Here is a 15,342-nt window from a genome sequence, read left to right as displayed (position 1 = left end):
GGGTAGGATGGTTGGGTTGAGCACAGAGCTGTGAGCACAAGTCATACACAGTCATGCATTTATAAGTGTAGTTTTAGAGTTCCTCCCACATGTTTGAAAACTAAAAGTAAGGCCAATTCCAGACAGGATTAGGGGCTAGTCAGCTGGCCAGTTTCCTGGGTTGCTAATCCAGAAGAGGCATTGAAACCACTGGAAACATTCAAGACAGAGAAACTTGCATTTGCTAGAATTTCTCTATAATACATAATTTGGATTGGGCGTAAGACATTCTATGGACATGCTCTTTTGTTCTCCAAACGGATCTTCTCTGCTTTTCTAAGAAGGGTGGGTCCAGTTAATTACAGAGCTTTTGTTTGACTGAGTGAAGTGTTCAGATTGGAAGGGGCAGAGCCAAAGTTTTTGGACAAGAGAGAATATAGTTAAGTGCTATCACCAGGAATCTTCTTATTCTACTTTTAAGCAGAATTAAGCCTTTTTTGTTGTTCCAAATGAATTTAAAGCAATATGTAAAGGATATTCGTTTAAAAGGATATCAAATTGTAGGCTGTGCAAGGTGATTACAGATTTTGGCATTTCACTGAAGCCCTAGACCGGTGCTGCCTAATGGAGATAAATAACTTAAATACATTTTAATAGCCACATTAAAAAAGTAAAAAGAGACAGGTGAAAGTAATTATAAAAACATATTTTATTTAACCCAATAAATCCACACTATATCATTTCAGCACATAATCAATTTGAAAATGATGAGTGAGATATTTTACGTTCTGTTTTTTATATTAAGTCTTCAAAACCCCATGTGTATTTTACACTTGTGTCCCATCCCAGTTTGGACTTAACCACTTTTCGGGTGCTCAGCAGCCACATTGGTGAGTGACCACCATATTGGACAGAGCAGTCCTAGACCGTGCACAGGGTAGAGTCAGTGACCCCAGTGGCCATCATTGCTCTGGTCCTTAAAGACCTTTTAACCAGAATTCCCTCTTTGGCCAGCATGAAATTCTCAGTGTTGGTGCCATTCTTAAAAATGTTTTTAAGAGGAACTGTTAAGGAACTATAATGATAAATGCATTGAGTGTTTATTTTTCTTCAAACTTAATGCTGTAGGTTGCTTAGTGCTTGAATATGAATGTCATTCATCTGATTAACCTTATGCATAGAGTGAAGCATTATCAGTGGGTAACCATATCTGTTTAGACCAGTGACAGCTAAGAGTTACCCTGTAATCCTTAATGACGATGAGAGGGGAGGTCTGGATTATGGGTGTCATACGTGGGAGCTGGTGGGAAACCACTTGGACAGATGACGAAGCAGCCGGAAGACATGAGTTCAGGAAAGGGGTGAGGGACAGATAACTCTATGTACTTAATCTGTCAGCGAATTGATCCTTTTATTTAGACTTAGTTGTACTAGTTCCTTTTCCAACCCCTTTCTCCCTCATGAACACACTTCCTTTTGTTTTAAATTGAGATGTAATTCCTGTAAGAAAGAATTCACCTTGAAAGGGTGCAGTTCAGGGGTTTTCAGTATATTCGCAAAGTTGTGTGACTATTCCCACCATCTAATTTCACAATCTTTGGTTTTGACTGCAGATCTTCTAGGGCTTCTGCCTTTAACTCTGCTTCCTCGGTAACTTTACTAAAAGGGAGAAGGAAGGAGAGCGGTGAGAACTAGGACGTTACAGCATGGGGCGCCCATCTCTGAGCTGTTCACTCTCTGTGGACACATTCTCAGGAGCATTAACACCGTAGTAAATGCTGGAGGAGGTACAGAGCTCCATTTAGGAGGCATTCTGTCGTTTCCCAGTTGGACTCTTGGCCCAAAAGGCTGGCAATATGGCCTTGTAAACTTTTGACTTAAATAGTCATTGTATCAAATTGGTAAAAACAAACAAACAAACAAAAACCAAAAACTAGAGTTATTTGACAAATTAAGTAAATGAAATCAACTATAAAATAGATGTTATTTTCAAAATCTGAAAACTTAAGCAGTTTACGTCTGCTATAAAATAGGTGTTCTTTGCACTGGTTGGTAACTCATCTCTAACATTATGAGAATTCTAAAAGTCACGTCAAATAAGGTAAGTGTTAGAAGTGAAAGGAAACTTCTGGCATATTAGACGTAACTCAAGGACCCTTGTTTGTGTCAAGTGATTCTAACGCATGTCTTTGTGTGGTCAGCTTAATTGTTTAGAATATTCTCCCCGGGACATTACTGGCAATTACCAAGGATTATGTAGTCAGAGTTCCCACCTTGCATTTCATTTGAATCATACTGTTCTGCATTGTTTTAAATGGGCACAAATTTTTTTTTTTTTTTAATGGAGGGAAAGGCTACTGCAAGCAATGTGGTTATCGTGAGCCAATCTTGCCTTCGGGGTAGCAGAGATATGTTCTAACTCTGAGATTGTGATTGCTTTGTGATTGCCCTTCTGCTTGAACATGCCTTACTGCTGAATTATGATGCTCTGTTGCCTTTTTCACGTGATGGACTGGACCACACGAGAAGTGTTTCCAGGGCTCACGATTCCGATTGAAGGAAAGAACTGAGAGAGCTGGTGTTTTTCTTGTTTTTTCTTTCCTTCTTGGGCTTTCCTTTCTGTTTTAGGAAACATTTCTCCCACTTTTCACAAGGTTAGCCAGTATCCCTGGATCATGTAAGGATGGCTTTGTTGTGTAATTGTCTCCAGACTAAGTACGGGCACCATATTGATACCTTCACAGGAGCCTTCTGCTTCCATCCTTACTCTGGCCGGACCTTGTACCATGCGCTGATCTTTATACCTCACCCCAAATTATTATACAGTATCTAGGAATATGGTTTTGATTTGGGGCTTCATATTTTTGTACAGTATATTTTTTAAAGTGCCCCACTGCAGATTGCAAATATAAATTAGTGTCAGAATTACCATACAAATCTCTCTTGCTAACTTTAATCAGTAATTTCTTACAGAGCGATAGAAAACATGGTACTAATGAATAATGTGCCTAGAAGCTCTTATTATAGGGTTGGCGTGAATTCCACTTAATGACAAGCTTTCTCAAGCAGCAGTTGATTTTAAATCCTATTTTTCATTAGTGAGGTATAAAATGTTAATAACACCTTCTGTTGAGCTGTTCTTTTGTAGCATGGTAGCATATATCTTCCATGCTCACCAAGACTTTCTTTAAGATCCTACTAGTAACTTCCTATCTCATAAATAAGATTTGTTCAGGAAATAAAAATGTATGTTTTCCCATTGTTAGCTATATGTTTTTCTAATAATCACATCTGAAGCTTATTATGTAGTAATAGCCTTAAGATATTATTTTTTTTTAATGTACTACTTTGGTCTTAATGCTAGTTTTTAATCTCTTCTTGTTTCTATGAAGTCTGAATGAGATTTTCAAAATTGAATAATAATTTGATCCGTTAATCTTTTGAAGCTAGTAATTTTATTTTCCTCTCTTTGCAGTCTCTGAGGTTTGCAAATGAATAGAGCTTCATTACTGCAGTCTGCATTTAATAACCATTATCCATTATCTTGTAATTAAGACTCCCTGTAACGAATCATGAGGACAATGCAAAAATACATAGTACATTTCTTTAATGAACTGGAAAATGTTCATCTTGTTCTATTTAGTAATGAGTTGCTGAATAGTCATTAAATCCACTGGAGAATAGAACTAGATGGATTTTGAAGACTGTCTTGAGTTTGTGGTTAATCTATTAGAATTAAAATTTCATCTTCTATTTTTATCAACAGCTGATTAGAAGTCATTCTGTTTGACCAAATTGATTAGAAGACCATATACAAGGGCAGCTGTTGTTTAATGAAAGTTTTTAATGAAACTGTACCATGGAGACTTGTAATTATAGGCCTTAGAAAAGCTTTGAGTTGCTTTAGACCACAGAAAAAGTCTTGTGCTAGAGATTTCAAATTAGGAAAATAAAAAAAAAATACAACTTAATATAATACTATAAATTTATTACTCATTTTAATTTCAACTAATCACATTTGAATACTAGTCTATTTCATGTGCTACTTTTGACTTTTCTGGCCTTTCATCTCCTAGTTTAGTTATTTCGTTGAAATTGTGGGCACCGATGAAAGAATATTTATATGGATAGCTGTTTTAATTGTGTGATATTGTCACATAAGGTTTTTTCCCCCAAGCTGAGCAGAGGTGAGCTTGGTTAATGTCGGTTTCACATGAGCTCTGAGGAGACTCTGTGGTGCTCTGTGGTGTTCCTAATTCAAAGTCTAGCATTTATTTCTCTAAGGTAATTTTGTTTTAGCAGAAGGGCAAGGGGAGCAATATTAAAATAAGTAAAACAAAGTGTGTGCCTACTTAGTCCCACTGGAAAATCCATTGTTCTTTTGCCAGTTGTAAAATACTGGTGTACTTTCAAAAGTCCTGTGTGTAATTAAAGCGAGGCCTCATTCCTGGATTTCAAGAAGTAGCCAGTGGTGTCCACCTGCCTGCTCTTTGAGTCTCTCATGTGGTCTCTGACTCTCAGTTGTTTCCCCTCCACCTATCCAACACACCAAATTTAGCATTGTAAGCACTGATTTCAGGTGATCAGGCCTCCTATGTCCTAAAGGATTTTTGCAGTCACAGGTCCTAAAACACACACTGAAACATACACCCTGAATATCACCACTCCCTACCCCTGTGCTCCCTCTCCTTCACAGAGATGGGTCCATTTACTACTGTTGGGATGTGTCTTACACTTGCTGTGCTTTTGGTGTTTTTTCCTAATGGTGGTGTTCATCTACGTGCCCTCTCATCTTTCCATTTTATCTCTTCTTCAGGGTCTCTCCCAAATTCCACCTGTTCGATGAAGCCTTCCCCTGTTTCAGCTCAACTAAATCTCTCTGAGCCTTTCCAGTTCTTGCTGGCGATAATACTTACTTGGCCTAGATCCATAACTACCTTACATACTGTGTATAATTTATATCTCCATACATGATTTCTAGACAATAAAGCCTTGCCTTTAAATTTAAGGACTTCTGGTGCTTTGACATATGATGAGCTTGGAAGCTGTCATATCTGTACTTAGAGCAAGAAAAAGCTGAATAATTCATACTGAAAATCAGGGTCTTTTCTTGGACCCATCAAAGAACTTAGGTCACAAAGCAAACTACCACCTTGAAATCTGTAGAGACAGGCATGTCCTGAGAGTCGCAGTGAAGATCTGCTTACCTGCTAGAGCCATAAGCTGGTAGGAACACTTAAATGGTAATTTTGAACAAGTGTTGGAGGCTGTGTGTGACCCCCACACTTATGTGGGTTTTATCTCCAGGAACCCCAGGTTCTCACAGTGAAGAGCCAAAAAAGATCCCGTTGGCTCGGGAAGGGGAAGAGGAAGATAATCATTGTGAAATATGCCCAGAGCGTTTTCCTTAATGAAGGCCCACCTTCCAGGGCAGAGGACTTTGTTAGAGCCTTATCCCACCTGGGAGGGCATTTCACGCTAGTCTTCTGCCTCCGCAGAGTGAGGAAGAAAAGCCAGAACACACCTGTGACGGTTACAGCCCAGGGACACGGACCCACTTAAAGACTGAAATTTAATAGTAAGATTGTTGAAGTACCTCCTCTCCCCACGCATTATCATCACACCAGCAGGGGTCCAGTAATCCAGTGGATTACAGCTGACGAGCTAAAAGACAGAGACTCTCCCTGAGGAGAAAGACTTAGGAAGCCTGAAGTAAACATGGGAGACAAAAACAAGGATATTATAGGATTCGAAGACTCTGATACCTATGGCTACAACCAGCATTAAGCACAGCGCAGTGTCTAGCCAGGTTAATGTAAAATCTCAGCAAAGTCCTATTTACCTCAGTTCCTATTGCCTGATATGTCACAGCTGACATTCAAGAGAAAATTACAAGAGATACTAAAAGGCAGGGAAAATGCAGTGTACAGGCAGACAAACATCAGAACCAGAGTCAGGTGTGACAAGTATGTTAGAATTTCTAAAAAAGAGAAATTTAAGGTAATTCTGACTAATATGTTAATGATTTTAATAGAAAAGGTAGACAGCATGAAGGAGCAATAGGTAACATATACAGAGAGATGGAAATCTTAAGAAATATTCAAAAGGAAATGCCAGAAATCAAAAACACTGAAATAGAAATGAAGAGTACCTTATCAGTAGATCAGATAGGGCTGTGGAAAGAATCTGTGACCATGAAGATAGGTCAAAAGAAACCTCCAAAGCTGAAATTTAAAGAGAAGAAAGAATGAAAAAAAACAGAATATAATATCCAGAAACTGTGAAATAATTTCAAAAGGTGTAATACATGTGCAATTGGAATACATGAAGAAAGGAAGAGAAAATTGAGCAGACAACATATCTGAAGTAATAATGGCCAAGAATTTTTCATAATTAATGACAGACACCAAACTGCAGGTCCAGGAAGCTCAGAGAACACTTAGCACAATAAATACTGGAAAATGAACAAACGAAAAAGACACAAACCTAGATATATAATATTCAAACTGAAGAAAACCAAAGACAAATAGAAAAATCCAGAGAAAGGAAAAAGGAAAGAATTACAGTGGACTTTTCTATCTGTTCTTAACACATGAATTTTACCTATGTCTCCAAAACCAATTGCTTGCTCATTATCTCTACTTAATATTTCTTGTGAATTTCATTCATCCCATCTTGTTTTCTGGTTTACTACAAAGCAGAATTGAATATTCTTAATGGCAAATGCACATTGTAGTCCCACAGGAGGAAAGTAGGAGAAGAAAGTATGGGTGAAAAGCTGGGTGTCTCCATTTCAGCTTCAACCTGAGTATCTGTGATTTCCACTTTTACTATTTTGTGTATCCTGTATGAGATCTTGGGTGATTTAGTGATGCTAATCAAAGAATGTGAAAGTGGAATATATATATATATCTTTGAGTCTATACTGATATAAATAAATTATTATAAATAAATAAATGGAGAAGAGAAAAATCTCTCAAAAAATCTCTCATGTCAATAAGTCCAAATAACAAGTATGTTTACTCCTCCCTGAAGGGTAGGTTGCATCTCCCCATTCGTTAAATGTGGGATACACATAAGGACTTCTTTCCAAAGAGTACAGTATGGAAAATAGGGAGAAAGGGGTGATTTGGCAGACACCACCTCCACCCATGCTCAAGGTCAACTTTAATGGTAAGTCATATTGATGGTATGCACCCTTGATATGGATGTGGTGAAAATGGCACTTTGCCTCAATGGTCTTCTTTCCCAAAAACATGTAATGATGAGAAGAACATTAGACAAATTCCAACTGGGGGAAATTTTACTAAATACCTGGCCAGTACACTTTACAGTTGTCAAGGTCATCAAAATAAGGAAAGTTTAAGAAACTTGTCACAGCCAAGAGGAGCCTATGGAAATATGACAAATGTATTATAGTATCCTGGTTGAAGTTGGATTCTGAGTAAAACTAAGGAAATCTAAATAAAGTGTAGATTTTAGTTAAAAGTAATATTTCAATACTGGTTTATTAATTGTAACAAATGGACTATATACTGAGGTAAGTTGTTAGTAATGTTATTCTCATTAAGCCAGAAAGAGAAAGAAAAATACCATATGATATCACTCATATGTGAATCTAAAAAAAAAAAGGACACTATGAACTCATCTACAAAACAGGAACAGACTCGCAGACATAGTGAACAATCTTACGGTTACCAGGGAAAGGGGGTGGGAGGAAATGAATTTGGGAGTTTGAGATTTACAAATGTTAGCTGGTATATATAAAAATAGATTTTTCTGAAGTTTATTTTGTATAGCACAGGGAACTATGTTCAATATCTTGTAATAACCTTTCATGGAAAAAATATATGAAAACAAATATATGTATGTATATGCATGACTGGGAGATTGTGCTGTACACCAGAAACTGACACATTGTAATTGACTGTACTTCCGTAAAACTGGCTTTCGCACACACACAAAATAAAAATAAAAATAAATAAAATATTTGCAAGTTGAAAATGTATGGTGTCTTTCATAAAAATCCCGATCTGGTTGGAAGATGGAGCTTTCATTACCAAACAATGCAGTAGATATCAGCTAATGGTGATTCTCCTTGTGTGGACACAGCTGTACTGTGTACTTTCCGTCACACATAAGAAAAGGAGGGGAAAATGACTTGGCGCTCTAGTTTTGCCTTAAAGTGTTACGGTATATGATATTAAGCACAGGGCATACGATTGTTTCTATTAATCTCAGCTACGCATTAAATAAACCAACTTGATTTTAATTGGTGATACAGAAATACGGAGGCAGGAGCCCCAGAGGTCAGTGAGAATCCATTTGGTGCCTAATTTAATTCATCTTACAGTAAGAGGGGAAAAAAGTATGGACAGAATGATTTTAAGAACGAGTCAGTTGTATTTTTCCAATAATTAATGAAAAAATGAAGTTGTGTTCCTCAGGAAAAAAAATTATTACACAACTAATTTCTTCTGCCAACTCAAAAGTATGAAAAATAGGTTTTTTCATTAACATGGAGTTTTTCTTCCTTTTGTTTCAGGATCAGATTTTATTAAGACCTCTACTGGAAAAGAATCAGTGAATGCCACCTTCCCAGTAGCTATAGTAATGCTACGGGCCATTAGAGACTTCTTCTGGAAAACTGGAAACAAGGTACGTTATCGCCAGCACATCTTTCTTCAGAGTGAAGATAATGTTATTTATAATCTTAGTTACAACCACGATAACCGTCTTTACACGCAGATGGTGTGAGCAAGTTACCTTTATTAAGATAAATGTTTAATTTACCTTTTATTACAAAAGAATACGTTCGTGGAGGAAAAACTGTGCGACTAACAGAAAGTGAGTGAGAGTGTGGGAGTCGGTATGTGTGATCAAGATGTAAACTCACTTTATGTCCTTTTATTAACCGAGGACAATTTTATCACTGACAAGAGATTCCTAAATGGGTTCTTTAACGAACTAATTCTGCTGCAACGCAGAGGCTTTCTGGTAAGGCGTTGGCCGGCGAAAACAGGTTAATGCAGAAATTAAACTTCCTTGAGGAATGGAAAGAATTGCAGAGTAACATTTATTGAATGATAAGCTGTGGTGGTGATATGAAAAGTATGCAATATAATGGGAAATAATCTTTTCCTGTCATTATTGAAGGACACACATAAATTGGTTTTTCTGTTGGGAAACCCCCGGTCCAGAAAAACTTATTACTTTTAATAATATGAGGTGAAGAGAAAATTCTCGAGGAGATGAACTTATTAAACAAAATAATGAAATGCTGTGAAACAGCAGGGAAAAGGTAGCTAGACGTTATATAGCTCTTGAATTAAATATCCATTTTTGCGTTTTATGGCAGTTGGATGTGCTCTTTGGAAGACTGTTAAGCTGAGGAGGGTATATGCTTGCTTTTGTCAGCTTTTCAAAAAATAATACATTTTTGTTTGCAACATACAAATTTAAATGGAAAAATGCATATGAGGTGTTTCTTAAAATGAATTTGGATTTTCCTTTTCACCTCAAGTTGCTTGTTTAGCTGCAAATTATCTCAAAGGATTTTTGTTTTTTACATTATTGGAGAGAAAGGTAATTTTTTTTTTTAAATGAGACTTTCACTTCCTGAGAAGGCATCTTTTAAAACGAATCTCTTGATTTCTGCTGAATGGAAACCCAAAAAAGAACTTTAATCCTTTGCCAACTGGACATGATAACTTTATATATGACTGTATTTCAGTTTACTTTGGAATCGGAGACCTTTTTTAGAATGCACCTGGGCTAGAGAGGAAACGAACTCCTTCCAGAATTTTCTCCTTCAGAATACCTTCATATCTTAAAAGAGTACAGATGAGATAAAGATCTACTGTGACCTACATAGGAAAGCTGACCCAACTTGAGTAACCTCTACCTGATAGCCTTTCTTCAGTGACCTGAATTTAAAAAGAAAAAAAAAAAAAAAGGAAAGTAAGAAAAGCTGTAAAAATGAGAACTCTAGCTTTGGGCCCCTCAAATAAGATCATCACCACTCACCAGACCGATGGGTCTTATTCTCAGTCAAAGAACATCCAGAGAGATGTGAAGCCTCTTATATTTATAGATGCCTGGGTCCTCACCCCTCATCCTGGGTCCTCACGCCTCACTCCTGGGTCCTCACCCCTCACTCCTGGGTCCTCACCCCTCACTCCTGGGTCCTCACCCCTCACTCCTGGGTCAGGGATAACCCTCAGGCATCTGTACATTTCATAAGCTCAGTAGTCAGGACTAAAACTTTCCATGGGGGAGTCAGTCCTGTTTTGTTTTCAATAAGCATTCATTGAGTTGTTACCTCTGTGCTATGTTAACCTATGTTAAATGCTAGGGATGCAAAAGTGAACAAGTCCCTTCCCAGAAGAACAAAGACTTTCAATAAAAGTTTTAAATGTTCAATGTTCTAGACCAGAGTAGAGAAGGAAGAACATTCTGCTGTCTTTCTTTATTCTCTCTTTAATTATATTGTCCCTTTCCTCAGCTAGTAAACAAAGTTCATTCTGGTTTTACTGAGAAACAGACAGGTACAGGTCAACTCATATTCATCTTAATCGCATTTGATTTTACACAGAGAGGACCTGTGTGTCTATCTACAAATCAGGGACATTTTTTCAGGTTGTTGACAAACTGCCCGGGCAGCCTGTAGACTGTAAAGCTTCTACATCGTTGATTTAAGGGGTGTTTTGAAATGTGATGGGCCGCCTTCCAGACGATGATTAGTGTCACTCCCTAGAAGCAGAGGTTTGATATTTTATAACTGATTTCATTGCAGATTTATGTTTTCTATATTCTCTCCCATAACAAAATAAGAGGATAAACTTATGCTAGAACCACTCTTTTGAAACATTGCCTAACGGACTTGCTGACCCAACTGAATTGTATAGAAAAATCTATGTGCAGCACTGCCTAATTGACTATGCTCCTATGATTAACATGTATGCTAATATCAGCTAATTGATTTTTTTTTTGCCTCATCTCAATCAATAACCTCACTCCACTTATCTCCCTGGCTCTCCCTACCTCCTCTCACTCTTACATGGTCACTTGGGCTGCAGGCTAATAGGCAGACATGGTTAGATCTCTGCCTGGCTGCTGCTTCGCTGTGTGATCTGTAACCGAGGCTGGGAAACCAGTTACGAGGCTTCTCCCAGTGTTCCACGTAGGACTGACGGGGGTCCAAACCAAAACAGTGGAAGCAAGCGCAGAGAGGGAAGCGTGCGTGTGGGAGACAGAGGAGTCCAGGGGTGGGATTGGTGGGACTCCTGTTCACCGTTGGGTGTGGTGCGATGAGGAAGCTGGCCAAGTCCAGATTAACCAGGGGTTTCTAGCTCGGGTTTGTTGACCTAAAGTAAGTAGACGGCCAGATATTTCTCTGGCAAAGATGGGTTTCCTCGGGATCAGCAGAGACTTGCAGCTGGAGGTCTTGAGACCATGACAAACCACGTGCAAGTCCCCGCAGGGCAGAGGAAGTAGAATATTTTCCTGGAGAGGAAAAGGAAGATGGGAAGGTATGGTAAACCGAGTCTGCAGCTTTTCGTTGGCTGAGTCCTTGCCAGGAAAGAGATGTCTTCCTTCTTCCTGTTGGACTCTGTTATCCCAGGAGTACAAGTCTAACTCCCCCTTCTGGTCTCCCAGCTCTATTTGAGGTTTATTAATGTTTTACTGGTTGATGAGCGGACCGTTGACTTGCCCTTCTCTGGCATTCTGTTAGCAACCACCCGCTGCTGGTGCTGCCTGTCACAGCAGCCAGACTCTTGAGTGGCCGAATGCATGAGCTTTAGTACTTGGGCTTTGAGTGTTTTCTCTACCCGATAGTCAAGTTCTGGAGACAAGTACATCTAGAAAAGCAGGTTTTATGTATAGAATACATTTATCCTTCTCTAATGGGCTCAGGGACATCATTTGTGAACATCAGATATTGGCTGAATTGCACTGCTTTGTGGTCACCTTCAGAGACGACTGGAGCGTGACATGTGTCTTTCTCTCCTGTGCTATTGAACTGGTCTGGCTGCTTTATGTAACTCTGTCTACTTACAACACAGAAAAACAGTCACTGCGGTTCAGCTGATTAAAATAACTCACCTCTCCTTGTTGATTGCTGTTACTTTAGTTAGTGTGACCTCACTGATTCTCTCCTCTTGTTTTACTTCTTTTTTTTTTCCCCATTTTTAAAAATTGAAGTATAGTCCATTTACAATGTTGTGTCAGTTTCTGGTGTACAGCATAATGTTTCAAACATACATATACATACATAAATTCCACTTCATATTCTTTTCCATTATAGGTTACTACAAGATTTTGAATATAGTTCCCTGTGCTATACAGTAGAAACTTGTTATTTGTCTATTTTATATATAACAGTATCTGCAAACCTTTTTTTTTTTTTGGAGGGGGAAAGTAATTAGGTGTGTCTATTTATTTATTACTTTTGGTGGAGGGAACAGGGATTGAACCCAGGACCTCATGCATGCTAGGCATGCACTGTACCACTATACCACTGTATACTCTCTCCCCTAGTATCTGCAAATGTTGAACTCCCAATTTATCCCTTCCCACCCTCTTCCCCACTGGTACCTGTAATTTTGTTTCCTCTTGTTTTAAATCCACGTATGTATCTTTCCCAGCTCAGGATGAAAGGCTAAAAGGTGTGCATATCTACTGGCCTCCCTGTAGAAATGCAGAATGAGTGGGCTTTTGTGATATCTGTTGTCCTGTTTATTGACACCTCTCTTGTTAATCCCAGGCTCACAGCTCTAGCCTAGATGGTTGAGGTTTATGACTTTCCAATAAGTGAAATGTTAATGAGGGTTATTAACTCTCATTAGTGTCTCCTCAGAAGCAGTGACAGTCCTCTGATTAATCTTGGAAAAGTCATGTTGTAGTGCAAATGGGCGTGCATGGGAGTGATCTGAGCTCTTTTGCTGGGTGAAGTGAAACAGATTTTTAGAAAAGAGAGAGAGAGATTGGAGACCCTGTGTTAATGCTGGACCATTTTTTAAAGCAATTGCTTAACAGTATGCATGGTTCTCCTCCCCACCTCCCCTTTCAGGTGGGCTTTAAACCAGCAGGAGGCATCCGCAGTGCCAAGGACTCCCTTGCATGGCTCTCTCTCATAAAGGAGGAGCTGGGGGATGAGTGGCTGAAGCCTGAGCTCTTTCGGATAGGGGCCAGTACTTTGCTCGCCGACATCGAGAGGCAGGTGAGGAGTCACCCATGGGCCTGGAAACAAACCAACAAGCATTTTTGAGAAAGAAATAGAAACACTTTTTGGGCTGTGGGAACCGGAGATGGAAACTCATCTGACTGACCTCATATGATCTCATCATATCCAACCTCTGTTTTCTTCCAAGCCAAGCTCCATCTTAAGGAGGTTGAATGGAGGTTCTGCTGAAGCGCGTAACAGTGGGGCATTATAATAAAATGTTAACTAAAATTAATTATGTAAGAGTGTAATTATGAATTGATGTGTATAATAACATAATCATTAATGATTGGCTAAACCCTGTTTTCCCCACAGATTTACCATCATGTGACTGGAAGATACGCAGCTTATCACGACCTTCCAATGTCTTAAACCAGCAACGAGTTGCGCAAAAGTTCTTACCGACAGCGTTTAAAAATTGTTTTTCTGCATGATTGCTAGAATTACCTAATTAAAAAGATGAGGGACTAGGTAACTGACTTTTTCCCCTTAACATTTCCATTGAATTTAACTCAAAGAATGAAAGAGAAACAACGCAGCTAACCCACACACGGTCCCCATTTCAGGCACATCTGAAATGGCCTTAAGTACTAGAAGATCTGCATTGTGGATTTTGTGGAGGTTTTCTCTAAGAAAAACGTTAGTGGTAGCTTTGACAACGTTAAGTTCTACGGAAACAGTGTTGGAATTGCCCAAGAACCCCTGCTGTGCCTAAAGAAAGCGCAGCATCCCTGAAGGGCTCCTGTGCTCCCGGCGGCTGCGGGAGTCACTCGGCACTGATTTCCCCACCGAGAAAACCCATCTTTAATTTTTGCAACACAGGCGCTTTATTCATTGTTTTGCTAATGGAATTTCTATCATTGTTTAATGCAACTATGGATGTCACTGAATTTTTTAATTAAAAAATTCCTGTAGTTTATTAAAAAAAACCTTTAAATTCTAATAGTACATATTGAAAAGTTAATCCATTAAACATATAAAGAGGTTTTATCAATGACTTTCTGAATCCAGTAGTCCTTGGGTATTTATCTTAGACAAAGTAGCTCAGTACACTATTAATAAATATATAACTTATGTCCATATTCTGAAACTTTTTCTGGGAGGATGAATAGGGAAGAAGCAGAAGACACTAGCATAGCACTTAATATGTGCTGAGCTTTTTACATATATCAGTGTATTTAATCCTCATTTAATCTGTTACAGTAAGGTAGTGCAGTAAGGTTTTTAATCCTCACAACAGGAAGTACTGACATTATCATCCTTTTATACAGATGAGGGACTGAGGCACAGAGAGCTTAAGGAACTTGCCAAAGGTCACAGAGCTCAAAGGTAGCAGAGTCAAGAATCAAGCCCAGGCAGGTGCAGTCTGAGTCTGTGCAGTCACGCCAGGTACGTAAAACTGCCCCCCGGCACACACAGACACGTAGGCAGAGCCCGCTGTCAGCTAGAGGGACTGGTAATGGCTCTGTGGGCTACTGGTCCCCTTGCTCTGTCTCTCAACTACCCACCTCTACCTTTTTTGATTGCTAGCACGTCTATCACACTGTAGAACTTAAGTTTTCTTAAATGGCAATTTTCACGGAGAGCATCTTTTTTCCCTCCCCAGACAAGTCTACAGCTTCTCCTAAGTGGAAAACCCTGGCCTGAGAGTCAGTTTTAGTTTCATCTTCTCATCTGTTGAATTCTAGTTTAGCCTCTTCTTTCTAGCTTTATGACCTTGGTCCAGTCAGTTCACTTCTCTGGACCTTCAGTTTCTCCATCTGTAAAATAAAGGGATTATCAATAAAGGTGATATCAAGGTTCTTTCATACCTCAGACTATATTACCCTAAGGATAATTATAACACATCCAAGAAAATGGTTTATGGCTATAAAGAGAAAACGCTTTTGCAGCAATCTAAATTAGAATTTGCCTCTTGGGAGTCAATTACGCACGTCCCTCAAAGCACCTCTCCACCTGTGAATGAAATGATTAAAATAAGAACAGAAAAGAAACTCTGCTTCCCCCAGCACCTTAGCAGAAAGCGAACTCTTGACTTATGCCTTTGGATGTGGTCAGTGGCTCTAAATGCCATTTCCACCTTCCTAACACCCTGGCCTGGGTGCCCACCAGCACAATGGCCAGTCACCTTTGGAGAA

The 15,342-nt window shown here is 39.0% G+C and overlaps 1 protein-coding gene across 1 annotated transcript in view; it reads left to right on the top strand.

Moving 5' to 3' along the window:
• Nucleotides 1–14,147, top strand: part of DERA (deoxyribose-phosphate aldolase) — an 82,475-nt gene extending 68,328 nt beyond the window's left edge. Inside the window, exons 7-9 of the mRNA XM_072954410.1 lie at nucleotides 8,525–8,637; nucleotides 13,052–13,201; nucleotides 13,520–14,147. Coding sequence (XP_072810511.1) covers nucleotides 8,525–8,637; nucleotides 13,052–13,201; nucleotides 13,520–13,576 — 320 coding nt within the window. The 3' untranslated portion in view covers nucleotides 13,577–14,147. The remainder of the gene's footprint in view (nucleotides 1–8,524; nucleotides 8,638–13,051; nucleotides 13,202–13,519) is intronic.
• The last annotated feature ends 1,195 nt before the right edge of the window (nucleotides 14,148–15,342 follow it).

This window comes from Vicugna pacos, chromosome 34, assembly GCF_048564905.1.
Source record: "Vicugna pacos chromosome 34, VicPac4, whole genome shotgun sequence".
Classification (NCBI taxonomy): domain Eukaryota; kingdom Metazoa; phylum Chordata; class Mammalia; order Artiodactyla; family Camelidae; genus Vicugna; species Vicugna pacos.
This window is presented reverse-complemented; position numbering and strand designations above follow the sequence as displayed.